Source organism: Malaclemys terrapin, chromosome 7 (assembly GCF_027887155.1).
Source record: "Malaclemys terrapin pileata isolate rMalTer1 chromosome 7, rMalTer1.hap1, whole genome shotgun sequence".
NCBI classification, from domain to species: domain Eukaryota; kingdom Metazoa; phylum Chordata; order Testudines; family Emydidae; genus Malaclemys; species Malaclemys terrapin.
This window is the reverse complement of record NC_071511.1, coordinates 90,829,442-90,843,578: the sequence shown is the minus strand read 5'-3', so window position 1 is coordinate 90,843,578 and position 14,137 is coordinate 90,829,442. Positions and strand designations below refer to the sequence as shown.

The window sequence follows — 14,137 nt, the reverse complement described above, 5'->3', positions numbered from 1 at the left end:
CAGGACCCTGGCTGGCAAGGGTCCGGCAGCCAGAACCCCAGACCGGCAGCAGGCTGTGCGGGGCCAGCGGCTGGGACCCCAGACCGGCAGTGGGCTGAACCGCTCAGCCCACTGCCGCTCCAGGGTTCCATCTGCTGGCTCCTGCCAGCCGGGATCCCGACTGCTGGATCCGCTCAGCCCGTGCCAGTCTGGGGTTCCGGCCCTGCCCACATACCTTCTCCCTGGTTCTGGACCATTCTCTTCCTCTCTCTGCTCTGAGCTGAGGATGGGAGTGCACTGAGCACAGGGCTGGGGGTGAAAGGTCTGGCCAGGAGCTAGAATGAGGGAGGGGGCTCAGGGTTTGAGCAGGAGGTTTGGATGTGGGGCACTTACCTGGGCAGCTCCCATTTGATGCGAGGGTTGCAGGTGGGAATTTGGGGGGGGGGTGCAGGAGCTCCCGTTTGGTGCTCAGGGTGGGGGTCGGGATGTGAGGGGTGCATGGCGGGGGGCTGGGGATGTGGGGGGGTGCAAGAGTCAGGGCAGAGGGCTGGGGGCATGTGAGGGTGCAGGTGTCAGGGCGGGAGGGGGCTGGGTATGTGTGGGGGTGCCAGAGTCAGGGCTGGGGTCATGGGGGGGGGGGTGAAGGAGTCAAGCAGAGGGCTGGGTGTGTATGAGGGAGGTACAGGGCTCAGGGCAGGGGCCTGGGGTGTGTGCGGGGTGCAGGACTCAGGGCAGAGGGCTGTATGTGTATGTGGGGAGGGAGGTCAGGGCTCAAGGCAGAGGGCTGGGTGACTGCCCCCCTCAGAACCTCCAACCCCCCCGCTCCTTGTCCCCTGACTACCCCCTCCTGGGACCCATGCCCTTAACTGCCCCCCAGGACCCCAACCCATATCTAAGCTTCCCTGCTCCTTGTCCCCTGACTGCCCCCCTAGGACCCAACCCCCTACCAGTCCCCTGACTGCCCCGACCCTTATCCACACCCCCACCCCCAGACACACTCCCGGGACTCCCATGCCTATCCAAATATTCCCCACTCCCTGACAGGACCCCCAGAACTCCCGACCCATACAACTCCCCTCGCTCCTTGTCCCCTGACCACCCACTCCAGAGACCCCCCACCCTAACTGCCCCCCAGGACCCTCCTTGCTCCCTGCCCTGACTGCCCTGACACCTATCCACCCCCCACCCCCTGACAGACCTCGGGACTCCCATGTCCCATCCAACCCCCCTGCTCCCTGACTGCCCCCTCCAGAGATCCCTCCGCCCCTAACCACCCTGCCCGGGATCCCACCCCCATCCAACACACCCTGCCCTCTGTCTCCTGACTGCCCCCACCCCTTATCCAGCCCCCCCAGCCCCCTTACCATGAGGCTCCAAGCAGAGCCAGATATGCAGCCCCGCGGGAGCGCGCAGCCCCGACCCCCAGAGCGCTGCGCGCGCGGCGGCAGGACTCCAGGGGAGAGAGGAAGGCGGGGAAGGGGCCGGCGGCTTGCTGAGCTCGGATGGGCGCTCCGGCCTGGAAGCGCGGACCCTGTGGCTTGCTGCGCCGGGAAAGTGGGCACCACCCCGTGCGCATGCCTATGTTTCTGCTCCCTGCCCCCGCGTGGGGAGCGGAGGGCAGAGGAAAGCGGGCTGGGCTGGGCAGGATTTTTAATGGCAGGCTGGAGTCTTGCAGGCTGTCTTTGGCACGTGTGCCATAGGTTGCCAACCCCTGCGATAGACCTTTCAACAATAATTTGTATAATGTACTAATATGCTATAATGGCAACTTTCTCCTTTTATTATTTTTCCTTCAAGGTAAAATAATGATCATAATGGGGGAACTAGATGAAAATATTGACCATGTGTAAAATCACTTAATTTATGAATATTTCCAGTGGAATAATTTTGCACCATTTTCATGAAGGAAAAAAAATATATATTCCCATACAAGTACTGTAGTGCAATATCTTTATCTTGAAAGTGCAACTTACAAATATAGAATTATTTTTTACACAACTGTACTCAGAAATAAAACAACGTAAAACTTTAGAGCGCATAAATCGAAGCATGAAGGGGCATATGAATGTATAGCATATCCTGCACATAAATACCGTGCAATGCCAGCTTATAACAGTGCTATGTGAACACCTGTTCTCACTTGCAGGTGACATTATAAATAAGATGCACGCAGCATTATCTCCTGTAAATGTAAATAAATGTGTTTGCCTTAGTAATTGGCAGAACAAGAAGTAGCACTGAGTGGACTTTTATGAGGTGAATTGAAAAATACCATTTCTTTTATTTATCAATAGGGAAAATATTTGTAATAAAAAATAATATAAAGTGAGCACTGTACACTTTTTATTCTGTGTTTTAATTGAAATCGATATATTTGAAAATGTAGAAAAAACATCCAAAAATATTTATAATACATTTAAATTGGTATTCTATTATTAACAGTGTGATTAAAACTGATTAATCATGATTTTTTTTAAAACCTAGTTAATTTGTTTGTATTAATTGCATGTATTAACTGCATTTAATTGAAAGCCCCAAATTTAAACAATATGAAGAATTTAGAGAAAAAGATTTGCAAACATCAGAATATTCCAGATCAGCTTTTACTGAAAGAAAAGGACCAGATCCTGATCCTAGATATGACCCCTTTGCACAGCTTCAATAGATGCAAAGGGGTCAGGACTGCTCTAAATTACAGTTGTGATGTAATACTCCTTAAAAGTATTATTATGCCGATTGGAAATTGGAGTGCAGTGAGGCAATGTCTCCTCTGCCCCCCAAAAATCTCTTTATAACAAGGGGCCAGAAGGAGGTGAGACAGAGCCATCAGTGGTTCTAGTCATTTTGCCACCCAGGGTTAAAAATCTTTTTGGCCCTTTCCTGCCCTCCTCATCAAAGCAAACAAATGCTGGTACAGTCATTTGGCATTTCCTGAAATATGATGAATTGACAATGTCCTACCCACTACCCTCCAGAATTTTCCATGCTCAGAGCTGTCTAGGCTGGCTCTATGCCAGGTAGCAATTCTCGCATACCATATGAATCCTCATGTCTGTTTAATTAACTTTTACAAACTCTTTGTAAAGAAGAACAAAAATTATGCTCAAAGCACGAAGTCATAGGAATCATGGGGCTTCATTCAAATCTGATATATGGAAGAGACACTATGCTTTAAGTAAATAGGGAAAAGAGCTTAGTGGTTCTTGATAATAGCACAAATACAACTACTTTTATGATCCAATTTACTGTAAATTAATGGACTTGCTCTACCTTGTGTGGCAAATTGCCGACACTACTATGATGGGTCTCACACTTTCTCTTCTTGGGGGGGGGGGGGAAGAGGACACGGTTCAGGGCACCATTTCTTGCCCCTGAACTGGGATATTAACAGTAGAGGGAGGGACCCGGGCCCGCCCTCTACTCCGGGTCCCAGCCCAGGGTCCCAAGGGACAGGAGGAACTAGCGGTTCCTTCCCCTGGGCTACTTCCCTCCCCTGCCCTTCAGCTTGTGGAGGCTTTCTGCCCTCCCTCTGCACAAGCCAGGTGTCCCTTTACTTAGGGTCTTGGTCTTCTTAGCCCACCACAGCACGTCTCCAAACTTTCCTCTGCTTCCCTCCAAACTGCTCTCTGCTCCAACACCAATCCACTCTGTTTCTACTCCTTCAAACTGTGCTCTGCTCCAACACCTTCCCCTGTCTGACTGAAGCAGGGTTTTTTTATCGGGTGACTGGCATCAGGTGCTCTAATTGGCTTCAGGTGCTTTAATTGGCTTCAGGTGCTTTAATTAATCTATAGCAAACTTTCTTCCCTCTACAGGGAATAAGGTTCCCTTCTAACCCTCTCCTGCTGCCCTCTGGCCATGCTGATCGCACTTGATACTAGTATAACAGAGCAAAACTGCATCAGAGTTTTTTAAATGAAGTTGCACAAGGAAACAAAAATAATTTTCTTCTGAGGATTTGAAACACCAAAGTAGAGAATTAAATCATGAATGCATGCTCTCAGCTGAACTGCATGCTGTATTCATTAAGATTATCTGCCATCATCTCGCAGTGTGGGGTAGCAGACTAAAATTGGATTATCAGGACTAATATTTTGATTCACAACTAAGAAACAGTTTTAAATGTTCATTTTTTTTATACCCCACCAGAATAAATTAATTCTGGGAATGATTCTTTAAGGAACTTTACCAATTTTCCTCTTAAAATACACCCTAATATTTTTCTATCAATACAATTATATATATATATATATATATGTGAATTAAATTACTCATTGTGGATTGAAAATGCATGACAAATAAGAGTGAGTAAAGCAACTGCTGGGGAGGGTTATGAAATAAATGACCCAAAATAAGAAGAATTATTAATGGTGTTTACCATAAGAGACAGATAGCAGGAAAGGTAAACTAAGCTGGTTTAAAAAAAAAGAATACACATGCTAGTTTTGTACAGTGTGTATGTACTGAAAAGAAGAACTTCACTTACTGGGTCATTAGGATTGTACTGGATGATATATTCTATCTGGCCATTGGGACCATCATCTATGTCCATGGCACCATTGTTCCCAGAGAATCCTGTAAAGATGGTGGTTCCAACTGGTGTTAACTACAACAAAAACAAAAAGAATATACATACTTCAAATACACTTGGAAACTACAGAAAAAAAATAAAGAAAGGCTGCCATTCCTTCTCCCAAATTTTTGTGCTAAAAGTTCAAAGAAAATATGCAGATAAGTTATAGACCCAATACTTTCAGTCTCTGTTTTAGATCATGTTATTTCCTCGAAAGAGGATTAAAACCATAAATGGGGTTGACTCATATAACTTCCATGTATCAAGATAGTAATCTCTTTGTTGATATACTTTTGAGCTAAGGGCCAACAAGCTTTGGAAAGGAAGAGAAAAGAAGAAAGGAGAAGAAAGGGCAAACTAGAAAATAAACCATTGACTCCCTCTTTAGATTGGGGAAGTGTAAACAAAGATGTTAATTTAAAAAATTAAATATGCATATATTATACAATGCATTTCATGGAAACGTTGAAAGTACAGTGCAAGATAAATTATATATACACATGTAAAACAGAATATTTATAGCTTTAGTAAACTTAATATATACAAGAAAAAAGGAAATTTTAATACTCATTCCAAACAGATATTCTGAAAGCCAACAGAGTTCTTGCTACTATGGTACAAAAGCAATGACAATGTTTCACTATATTTTGCTAGGGACCATTTTACACCCTATACATTTTGTTTTGAAAATACTGTTTTCCAAACTATCCTAGCAGAGTTGAGCAGCTAGGGTGAATTCCTGCCCCTTTTGAAGTCAATTGCAGAACTCCCATTGACTTCAGTGGAGTCAGAATGTCAGCCTTGATGATCAGAGATAGTCTGGAAACAAAACCAAAATAAATGAACCAAAACCCTAATTTGGACTGTAAATATAAACAAAAAATTATTTCAGATTAGAAATTAACCACCAACTGCATTATTGGACCAATTTTTGCTGTCTTGTAAAACTCTAGAAAACAGGGTATGTCCGGAGGATACCACTTGGAGTCAGGGGAACAGAATCCCCTATTCAGGAAAGAGAGCATCAGAGCAGGCACTCCAGCTCACCATTAGCTGAAGTAGTAGTTACTGCCCCCACAATCCCATTACACAGGGAGTTTAAGCCACTGTTTTTTCCCCAAACTCCCCAGCCATGCTGCTAAGACAAAGCTGAGCTGCCACAAAGTAATTCTCCTCAGAACGTAGGGTCCAACACAATACCAGTTTTATTGCTTTTCAGACTTCGTGTGCAAGCAAAAAGAGAAAAGGATTTGTCCCACAGAATTTATTAAAAAACAAACATTTCTGGAATAAATGCAGAATATAATAGCCACATTGCCACATTACATAGTTAACAACACACAGCAAATAATTAGTATCTGCCAATTTGCATTGTTTTCTCCTGTATCCTTGGTTCAGAGGTTGCGTGATCCTGGTTTGATTTTTAAAACTTGTTATTTAGGAAGTTTTGATTTCTGTAATCAATATTTTCAGAGCGAACAATAATTAAGCTTTAGAATAAAACCCATTTCTTTGCAGAGTCTTGTTTAGGATAACAGTGTGTACAGTATATTTTTCTTAATGCCAAACTACATTATATATACTTAAACCATAACTATATTTTTTTTGCTATCAACTTGATTTGCCTGCCAGTGTCCTAGGCTGTAAAAATACTATCCATGCTATACAAGTTGTGAATAAGAGAGTTGACTACCCCTCAGTTCCTATTAATTGCTTCCTTACATCAGTCGCCATGGAGTTCATTACCTTGTGATTTGCACCCAAGACTCATTACCTTAAATCTCTGTTGCAAGAGCAAACTTAAAAAAAAAAAAAAAAAAAACAATTAGGAAAACAATTGTCTCAAACTTGGATGAAGTTGTACAAAATCAGAGCTAAATGCCATAAACCAAGTTGGATATATTACTGTTTTACTATTAAGAACAGTATTTTTCAGGATTCTTTCTTTTCTTTTTAAACAGGCTATAAAGAAACAAAGCAAAATAATCAAAAGAGACTTCAGATATTTTATGGTGAAATGTGAAACTTTTTATTAAAATAAAATATTTGACATTAGTCATTGAAAAGATATTCGATTTTCACAATAAGTTAAGATGTATTGTTTCAAGGAGAAGTCCATCATAGTGGTTGGTCTGAGGGTCAGTACATGATGGAGAATGCGGACACACAGTCAGAATGGTAAAAAGCTGCAGAGCTCCCTGGAAAAAAATAGGAGGAAGTGACTGAGATGATGAGATGTATATGCCCATAAAGGGCTAGCATGGAGAGGGTTAAGCACTCGGTAAAATGCAGGATTTGTCAGCAGAGCACTGAGCTGGGGCAGCTATGATGAGGTAAGTAATTTCACGGTACTCTATAAGAGAGCGGCTTTCTCAGACTTGGACTTGACTTCAAGAACCAGACACTCACAGCAGAGGGAAAAAATTACTAGTTGGAAAACAAATTATAGCTGTCCAAAGCCACCCTCTTCAAGTGTGTGAGACTAAAAACATAAAATTGGAAAGAAAAGAGTCAGCAAGCAAAACTAACTAAGGCAGAACTTGTAAATAAGCGCAGGCCACATTGTAAAAGGGTGGCAAGATTCCGATTCAGATCAACGGAGGGGCTAAGATTCCAGCTCCTGGAGTCAAAAGTTTACACAAGAATCTCAGTTTGTTTCTTTTTTTTTTTTAAAGTAAGTTTCTAGAACTAATGGTTGAAGTAAAAAAAAAGCTGATTCAAGGCCAGATTTTTAAATGTATTTAGGTGTTTAAAGATGCAAATAGACACCCAACTGGATTTTCAAAAGTGCTACAAAAGTAGGAGCTAGGCATCTAGGGGGCTATCTGCATCTTTACGTGCCTAAATACCTTTAAAAATCTGGCACTCAGTGAAGAAAGTATAGATCATTTAACTCTAATCTGAATACAAGGGAGATTGGGGTATGGAACCTATGAGCAGCTAAGCCTAAGGAGAAGGGTATGGTTCATACAGTGCTATTTTGGAATCAATGTTCTGTTAATAAAGTGAGGCATCAAAAAGGGTGATTTTTTCTTCAGAGTTGTAGGTTTTGTTTGCAGTTGGGTGGGAGTAATTATGATGACTAGAGAGCACTCTCCCATAAGCATAGCATGTCTTCACCACACATGCTGCAGCTGAGCCTAGCGCGCTAGTGTAGACTTGCCCACAGGTTTAGGGACACTCAGATCAAAGAGTTGTGTCCCTGACCATCCTAGTTAATAGCCATTGATAGAGAAGTTCATGGAGGATAGCTCCAACTATTTTTTGAACCCAGTAATACTTTTGGCCTTCACAACATCCCATGTTTAACTTCTTCTCATTTGGAAGCCGTTCCATATTCCTAAACATTTCCCTCCCTTTCTCTTTACTTTTTTACAGTTCTAATACATCTGTTTTGAGATGGGGAGACTGGAACTGCACACAGTATGCAAGGTGTGGGAATACCATTGATTTAATACAATGACATTGCAATATCTTCTGTCTTACTTTCTATCCTTTTCCTAATGATTCCTAACATGTTAGCTTTTTGACTGTTACTGCACATGGAGTGGATGTTTTCAGAGAACTGTGCATGATGTTTCCAAGCTCTCTCTCAATTGGTAACAGCTAATTTAGACCCAATCATTTTGTATGTTTAGTTGGGATTATATTTTCAAAAGTCATTACTTTGCAATTATAAACATTCAATTTCATCTGCCATTTTTTGCGCAGTCACACAGTTTTGTGAGATCACTTTATAACTCTTGGTAGTCAGCTTTTGACTTAACTATCGTAAGTAATTTGTATTGTCTGCAAACTTTGTCACCTCACTGTTTATCCCCCTTTTCTAGATCATGTATGAATATATTGAACAGTCCTGGTCCCCGTACAGATCCTTGGGGGATTCCACTATTTATCTCGCTCCCTTGTGAAAACTGACCATTTATTCCTACCCTTTGTTTCCTGTCTTTTAACCAGTTACTGATCCATGAGAGGACCTTCTCTCTTATCCCATGACCGCTTACTTTGCTTAAGAGCCTTTGGTGAGGGCCTTGTTAAAAACTCCAAGTACACTGTATCCACTGAATCACCCTTGTCCACATGCTTGTTGAATACCTCGAAGAATTCTAATAGATTGGTGAGGCATGACTTCCCTTTACAACAGATTTGTTGACTCTTCCCCATCATATTGTTTTCATCTATGTGTCTGAGAATTCTGTTCTTTATTGTAGTCAACCAGTTTGCTTGATACTGAAGATAAGCTTATGTCCTACAATTGCCAGGATCGCCTCTGAAGCCATTTAAAAATGGTGTTACATTAGTTACCCTTCAGTCACCTAGTACAGAGGTTGATTTAAGCAACAGAATTACATAACACAGTAATTCTGCAATTTCATATTTGAGTTCCCTCAGAACTCTTGGATGAATATCATCTGGTCCTGATGACTTATTACTGTGTAATTTACAATGTGATCCCAGACCACTTATCTTGAATCATAGACATGCAGCCCAAAGAAACTACCATTCCAGCATGCAATGCTCCATGTTTTTAAGTTGCAAAGTGGAATCGTATGCTGGAACCTGTAGCCTCTATAGACCATACCAATATTAATCAGTGGTGGTTGCTGTTATTTGTTTAGTACAGAGTAAATTGCTAATGAAGCCCTCACTTAGGCCTTGTCTACACTACGAGAGTAGTTCGAATTTACTTGCATCGAATTTTTGGAATCGATATTGCAAAGTCGAACGTCTGTGTCCACACTAAGGACAGTAATTCGACTTTGTGAGTCCACACTAACGGTGAAAGCGTCGACATTCGAAGCGGTGCACTGTGGTCAGCTATCCCACAGTTCCCGCAGTCCCCTCTGCCCATTGGAATTCTGGGTGTAGCCGGCAATGCCTTCTGGGTAAGAAAATGTGTCGAGGGTGCTTTTGGGTAACTGTCGTCATCCGTCCATCACTCCCGCCCTCCCTCCCTGAAACCGCCGGCGGGAAATCAGTTCGCGCACTTTTCCAGTCATTGACAGCGCGGATGCCACAGCACTGCGAGCATGGAGCACACTGCGACCATCGCTGCAGTTGTGGCCGCTCTCAACGCCTCGCAGCTTATCATACAGGTTTCCCTGAGGCAGATGCAGAAAAGTCAGGCGAGGAGGCTACGTTACCGCGGTGATGTCCTGAAGTCTGAGAGTAGCACAGACCTCTCAGAAAGCAGGGGACCCAGCGCCGAGGACATCACGATGGCAATGGGTCATGTTGATGCCGTGGAACGGCGATTCTGGGCACGGAAAACAAGCACTGAGTGGTGGGACCGCATAGTGCTGCAGGTCTGGGATGAATCCCAGTGGCTGCGAAACTTTTGCATGCGGAAGGGAACTTTCCTGGAACTTTGTGAGTTGCTGTCCCCTGCCCTGAAGCGCAATGACACCCGGTTGCGAGCTGCACTGAGTGTACAGAAGCGAGTGGCCATAGCCCTGTGGAAGCTTGCAACGCCAGACAGCTACCGGTCAGTCTCGAACCAGTTTGGGGTGGGCAAATCTACCGTGGGGGTTGTTGTGATGCAAGTAGCCAAGGCAATCGTTGATGTACTGCTGCCAAAGGTAGTGACCCTGGGAAACGTGGAGGCGATCATAGATGGCTTCGCAGCGATGGGATTCCCAAACTGCGGTGGGGCCATAGATGGAACTCACATCCCTATCCTGGCACCGGACCACCAGGCCACCCAGTACATTAACCGAAAGGGCTATTTTTCCATGGTGCTGCAAGCACTGGTGGACCACAGGGGACGTTTTACCAACATCTACGTGGGATGGCCGGGCAAGGTTCATGACGCTCGTGTTTTTAGGAACTCTGGTCTGTTTAGACGGCTGCAACAAGGTATTTACTTCCCGGACCACAAAATAACTGTTGGGGATGTGGAGATGCCTATAGTCATCCTCGGGGACCCAGCCTACCCGCTAATGCCCTGGCTCATGAAGCCCTATACTGGCGCCCTGGACACTGAAAAAGAACTCTTCAACTACCGGCTGAGCAAGTGCAGAATGGTGGTGGAGTGTGCTTTTGGCCGTCTCAAGGGGAGATGGAGAAGCTTACTGACTCGCTGTGATCTCAGCGAAACCAATATCCCCATTGTTATAGCAGCTTGCTGTGTGCTCCACAATCTCTGTGAGAGCAAGGGGGAGCCCTTTATGGCGGGGTGGGAGGTTGAGGAAAATAGCCTGGCTGCTGATTACGCACAGCCAGACAGCCGGGCGATTAGAAGAGAACAGCGGGAAGCGCTGTGCATCCGGGAGGCTTTGAAAGCTAGGTTCCTGAGTGAGCAGGGTAACCTGTGACTTTTAAGTTTGTGTACAGAGAAGCTGAACCTGCCCCCGTTTCTTTACCCAGTTAATGTTGACTAACCTCTCCAGTTACATACCCCCTTCATCCCCTTCCAACACACGTTTCGAAATAAAAATAGTTCTACTTTGTTAATGCACACCGTTTTCTTTAATACTGTTTTCGCGGGAATTTTTTAAAACTGGGACGCAGACTGTGGTGCGGAGCGGGTGTAGTGTAGTGACGCGAATGAAGCTTCTAAACTCAAGGATTGACAGGCTCCGCTGCAGTGGGATGGTTGTTTCAACGGAGCCTGTCACCCCTCCTGATCGGGACTGTGTGTATGGGGGGGCTATGTGACTTTGTGGCAGGGGGAGGACGGTTACAGATCCCCTGCTGCGTGGCTCTGTGATCCTGCATAAGGACCGCCGCTTAAGATCTGTAACTGCCCTCCCCCGCCACAAAGTCACAGAGCAACACCCCCCCCACCACATAACATGAAAACAACCTCCCAGACTAACCAGGGTAACTAGTCACTGCATCACTGCACTGTGTATGTGCCCTGCTGCTGTGCCTGCCCCCGCCTATGTACCCTGCCAAAGGTGACTGTCCTGTCCAATTACCAACCCCCTTTCCCCTCCTCCTCCAAAAGAACATGATTGAAACAGTAGTTAACAGAAACGTATTTTTTATTATCAACTACACATGGAAGTGGGAGGTGAAACTTGGACGGGGGCTTGTGTCAGGCGGGAAGGAAAGAACTTTTCAAGTTTTGGGGAATGAGAGCCTTCTGCTGCTCGAGCTCTCTGCAGGGGTGGAGTGAGAGTTAGCAGGGACTCTGCCGCCTCTCCTTCTGTGCACTTTGGGTGAGGGGAGTATGGGACTTGGTGGCGGGGGAGGGCGGTTAGAGATGGACTGCAGCGGGGCTCTGTCCTCCTGCCTCCGTTCCTGCAGAACATCCACAAGGCGCCGGAGCGTGTCTGTTTGCTCCCTCAGTAGTCCAAGCAGCGTTTGAGTCGCCTGCTGGTCTTCCTGCCGCCACCTCTCCTCCCGATCCATGTTTGCTTGCTGCATTTGGGTCAATTTCTCCCGCCACTGGGTCTGCTGTGCTGCCTGGGCTTGGGAACAGGCCATAAGTTCAGAGAACATGTCCTCCCGTGTCCTCTTCTTCCTATGCCTAATCTTCGCTAGCCTCTGGGAGTGTGATGCCAGGCTAGGTTGTGAGACAGTCGCAGATGTGGCTGTGGGAATGGGAAAAAGGGAGTGAATTCCTCAGAAAGATAAATGTAGTTGTGAACAAAGAACATAGTCTTTCTCTGTGAACAAGACCATGCACAGCACCTATCACATGCGCACTCAGCACAAGGTCGAATTCTCGGCCTTCGCATTCAGTGCCTGGGGTCTTCCACAGCACATTTGAGAAGCGGGGCAGCACAACGGAATTTCTGTTGCAGGTAGACATGGTAAGCCGTAGACTTGTGGCAGTTTAAAACTTTTATATTACCACTGGCCTCATTTCACATTTAAAGCAATGTCAGTCCCTGCTGCCAGCAATCCGGCAAGCGGGAACTCTGCCCCTGTCCCACCCCCTCGTGGCTGTCCCCAGGAACGATCCCTTTCGGCAGCCCCTCTCCCGCCTCCACCGCGTGGCTGCAAACCAGCGGTTACAGTTCTGTAAAGGAACGAGCAAGCAGTCCCAACACTAACATTCCCCTACCTAATTCAAAGCAGGTCACCATGGGCGACATCACCCTGATGAGGATCTCTGACAGCGAGAGAGAGAGAATGCTCCGGGAAAGCCTCCAAAGACCAGGGCCGTATGCCGCCCTGCTGTGCAGAGCAATGATTCCCGAGTACTTGATAGTCTCGTGGCGCGGCAACGTCTCGTACTTCGGAGGACCCAATAAGGCTGCTCTCCCCAGGAACCTCATGCAACGGCTTTCCAATTACCTCCAGGAGAGCTTCATCGAGATGTCCCGGGAGGATTACTGCTCTATCCCTGCACATATAGACCGCATTTTACTCTAGCTGCAGTAGCAGGGACTAAACAGTAGAGTGGCTTGGGCAGGACAATCACGGAAAACCGGACATTGCTAGATTTTTTTTCAAAACTTGCACTGCCCATGACTGAACCGTTAAGTGCCTAGGGCAAAGTAATCATGAACAACCCATTCTTTTAATTGTTAATATTCCTGTTCTGTTAAAAATAAATGTTTAGATGTTTACAACACTTACTGGCTGATCCTTCCCCAGATTCTGTGTCCGGGGTAACGGCTGGGGACGCTTCGTAGGGGATCTCTGTAAGGGTGATGAAGAGATCCTGGCTGTCGGGGAAATCAGCGTTGTGAGCGCTGCCGACTGCCTCGCCCTCCTCATCTCCTTCCTCATCTTCCCCGTCCGCTAACATGTCCGAGGAACCGGCCGTGGACAATATCCCATCCTCAGAGTCCACGGTCAGTGGTGGGGTAGTGGTGGCGGCCGCACCGAGGATGGAATGCAGTGCCTCGTAGAAACGGGATGTCTGGGGATGGGATCCGGAGCGTCCGTTTGCCTCTTTGGTCTTCTGGTAGCCTTGTCTCAGCTCCTTGATTTTCACGCGGCACTGCGTTGCATCCCGGCTGTATCCTCTCTCTGACATGTCTTTTGAGATCTTCTCATAGATCTTTGCATTCCGTTTCTTGGAGCGCAGCTCAGAAAGCACGGACTCATCGCCCCACACAGCGATGAGATCCAAGACTTCCCGATCAGTCCATGCTGGGGCCCTCTTTCTATTCACAGACTGCACGGCCATCACTGCTGGAGAGCTCTGCATCGTTGCCAGTGCTGCTGTGATCGCCACGGTGTCCAGACAGGAAATGAGATTCAAACTGGCCAGACAGGAAAAGGAATTCAAATTCAAATTTTCCCGGGGCTTTTCCTGTGTGGCTGGTCAGAGCATCCGAGCTCGTACTGCTGTCCAGAGCGTCAACAGAGTGGTGCACTGTGGGATAGCTCCCGGAGCTATTAGCGTCGATTTCCATCCACACCTAGTCTAATTCGACATGGCCATGTCGAATTTAGCGCTACTCCCCTCGTCGGGGAGGAGTACAGAAGTCGAATTAAAGAGACCTCTATGTCGAACTAAATAGCATCGCAGTGTGGACGGGTGCAGGGTTAATTCGATGTAATGGCGCTAACTTCGACATAAACGCCTAGTGTAGACCAGGCCTTAGACAAAGCTTTGTGGTCACTGCCTTACACATTGGAAATGGTCTTAAAATCTGTGTCTATCTAATCATTTATTTTACT

At 46.0% G+C, this 14,137-nt stretch overlaps 1 protein-coding gene across 1 annotated transcript in view; it reads right to left on the bottom strand.

Annotated features, from left to right (window-relative positions):
* Positions 1–14,137, bottom strand: part of PCDH15 (protocadherin related 15) — a 1,464,924-nt gene that overhangs the window by 480,013 nt on the left and 970,774 nt on the right. Inside the window, exon 8 of the mRNA XM_054035363.1 lies at positions 4,466–4,585. Within this exon, the coding sequence (XP_053891338.1) occupies positions 4,466–4,585 (120 nt within the window). The remainder of the gene's footprint in view (positions 1–4,465; positions 4,586–14,137) is intronic.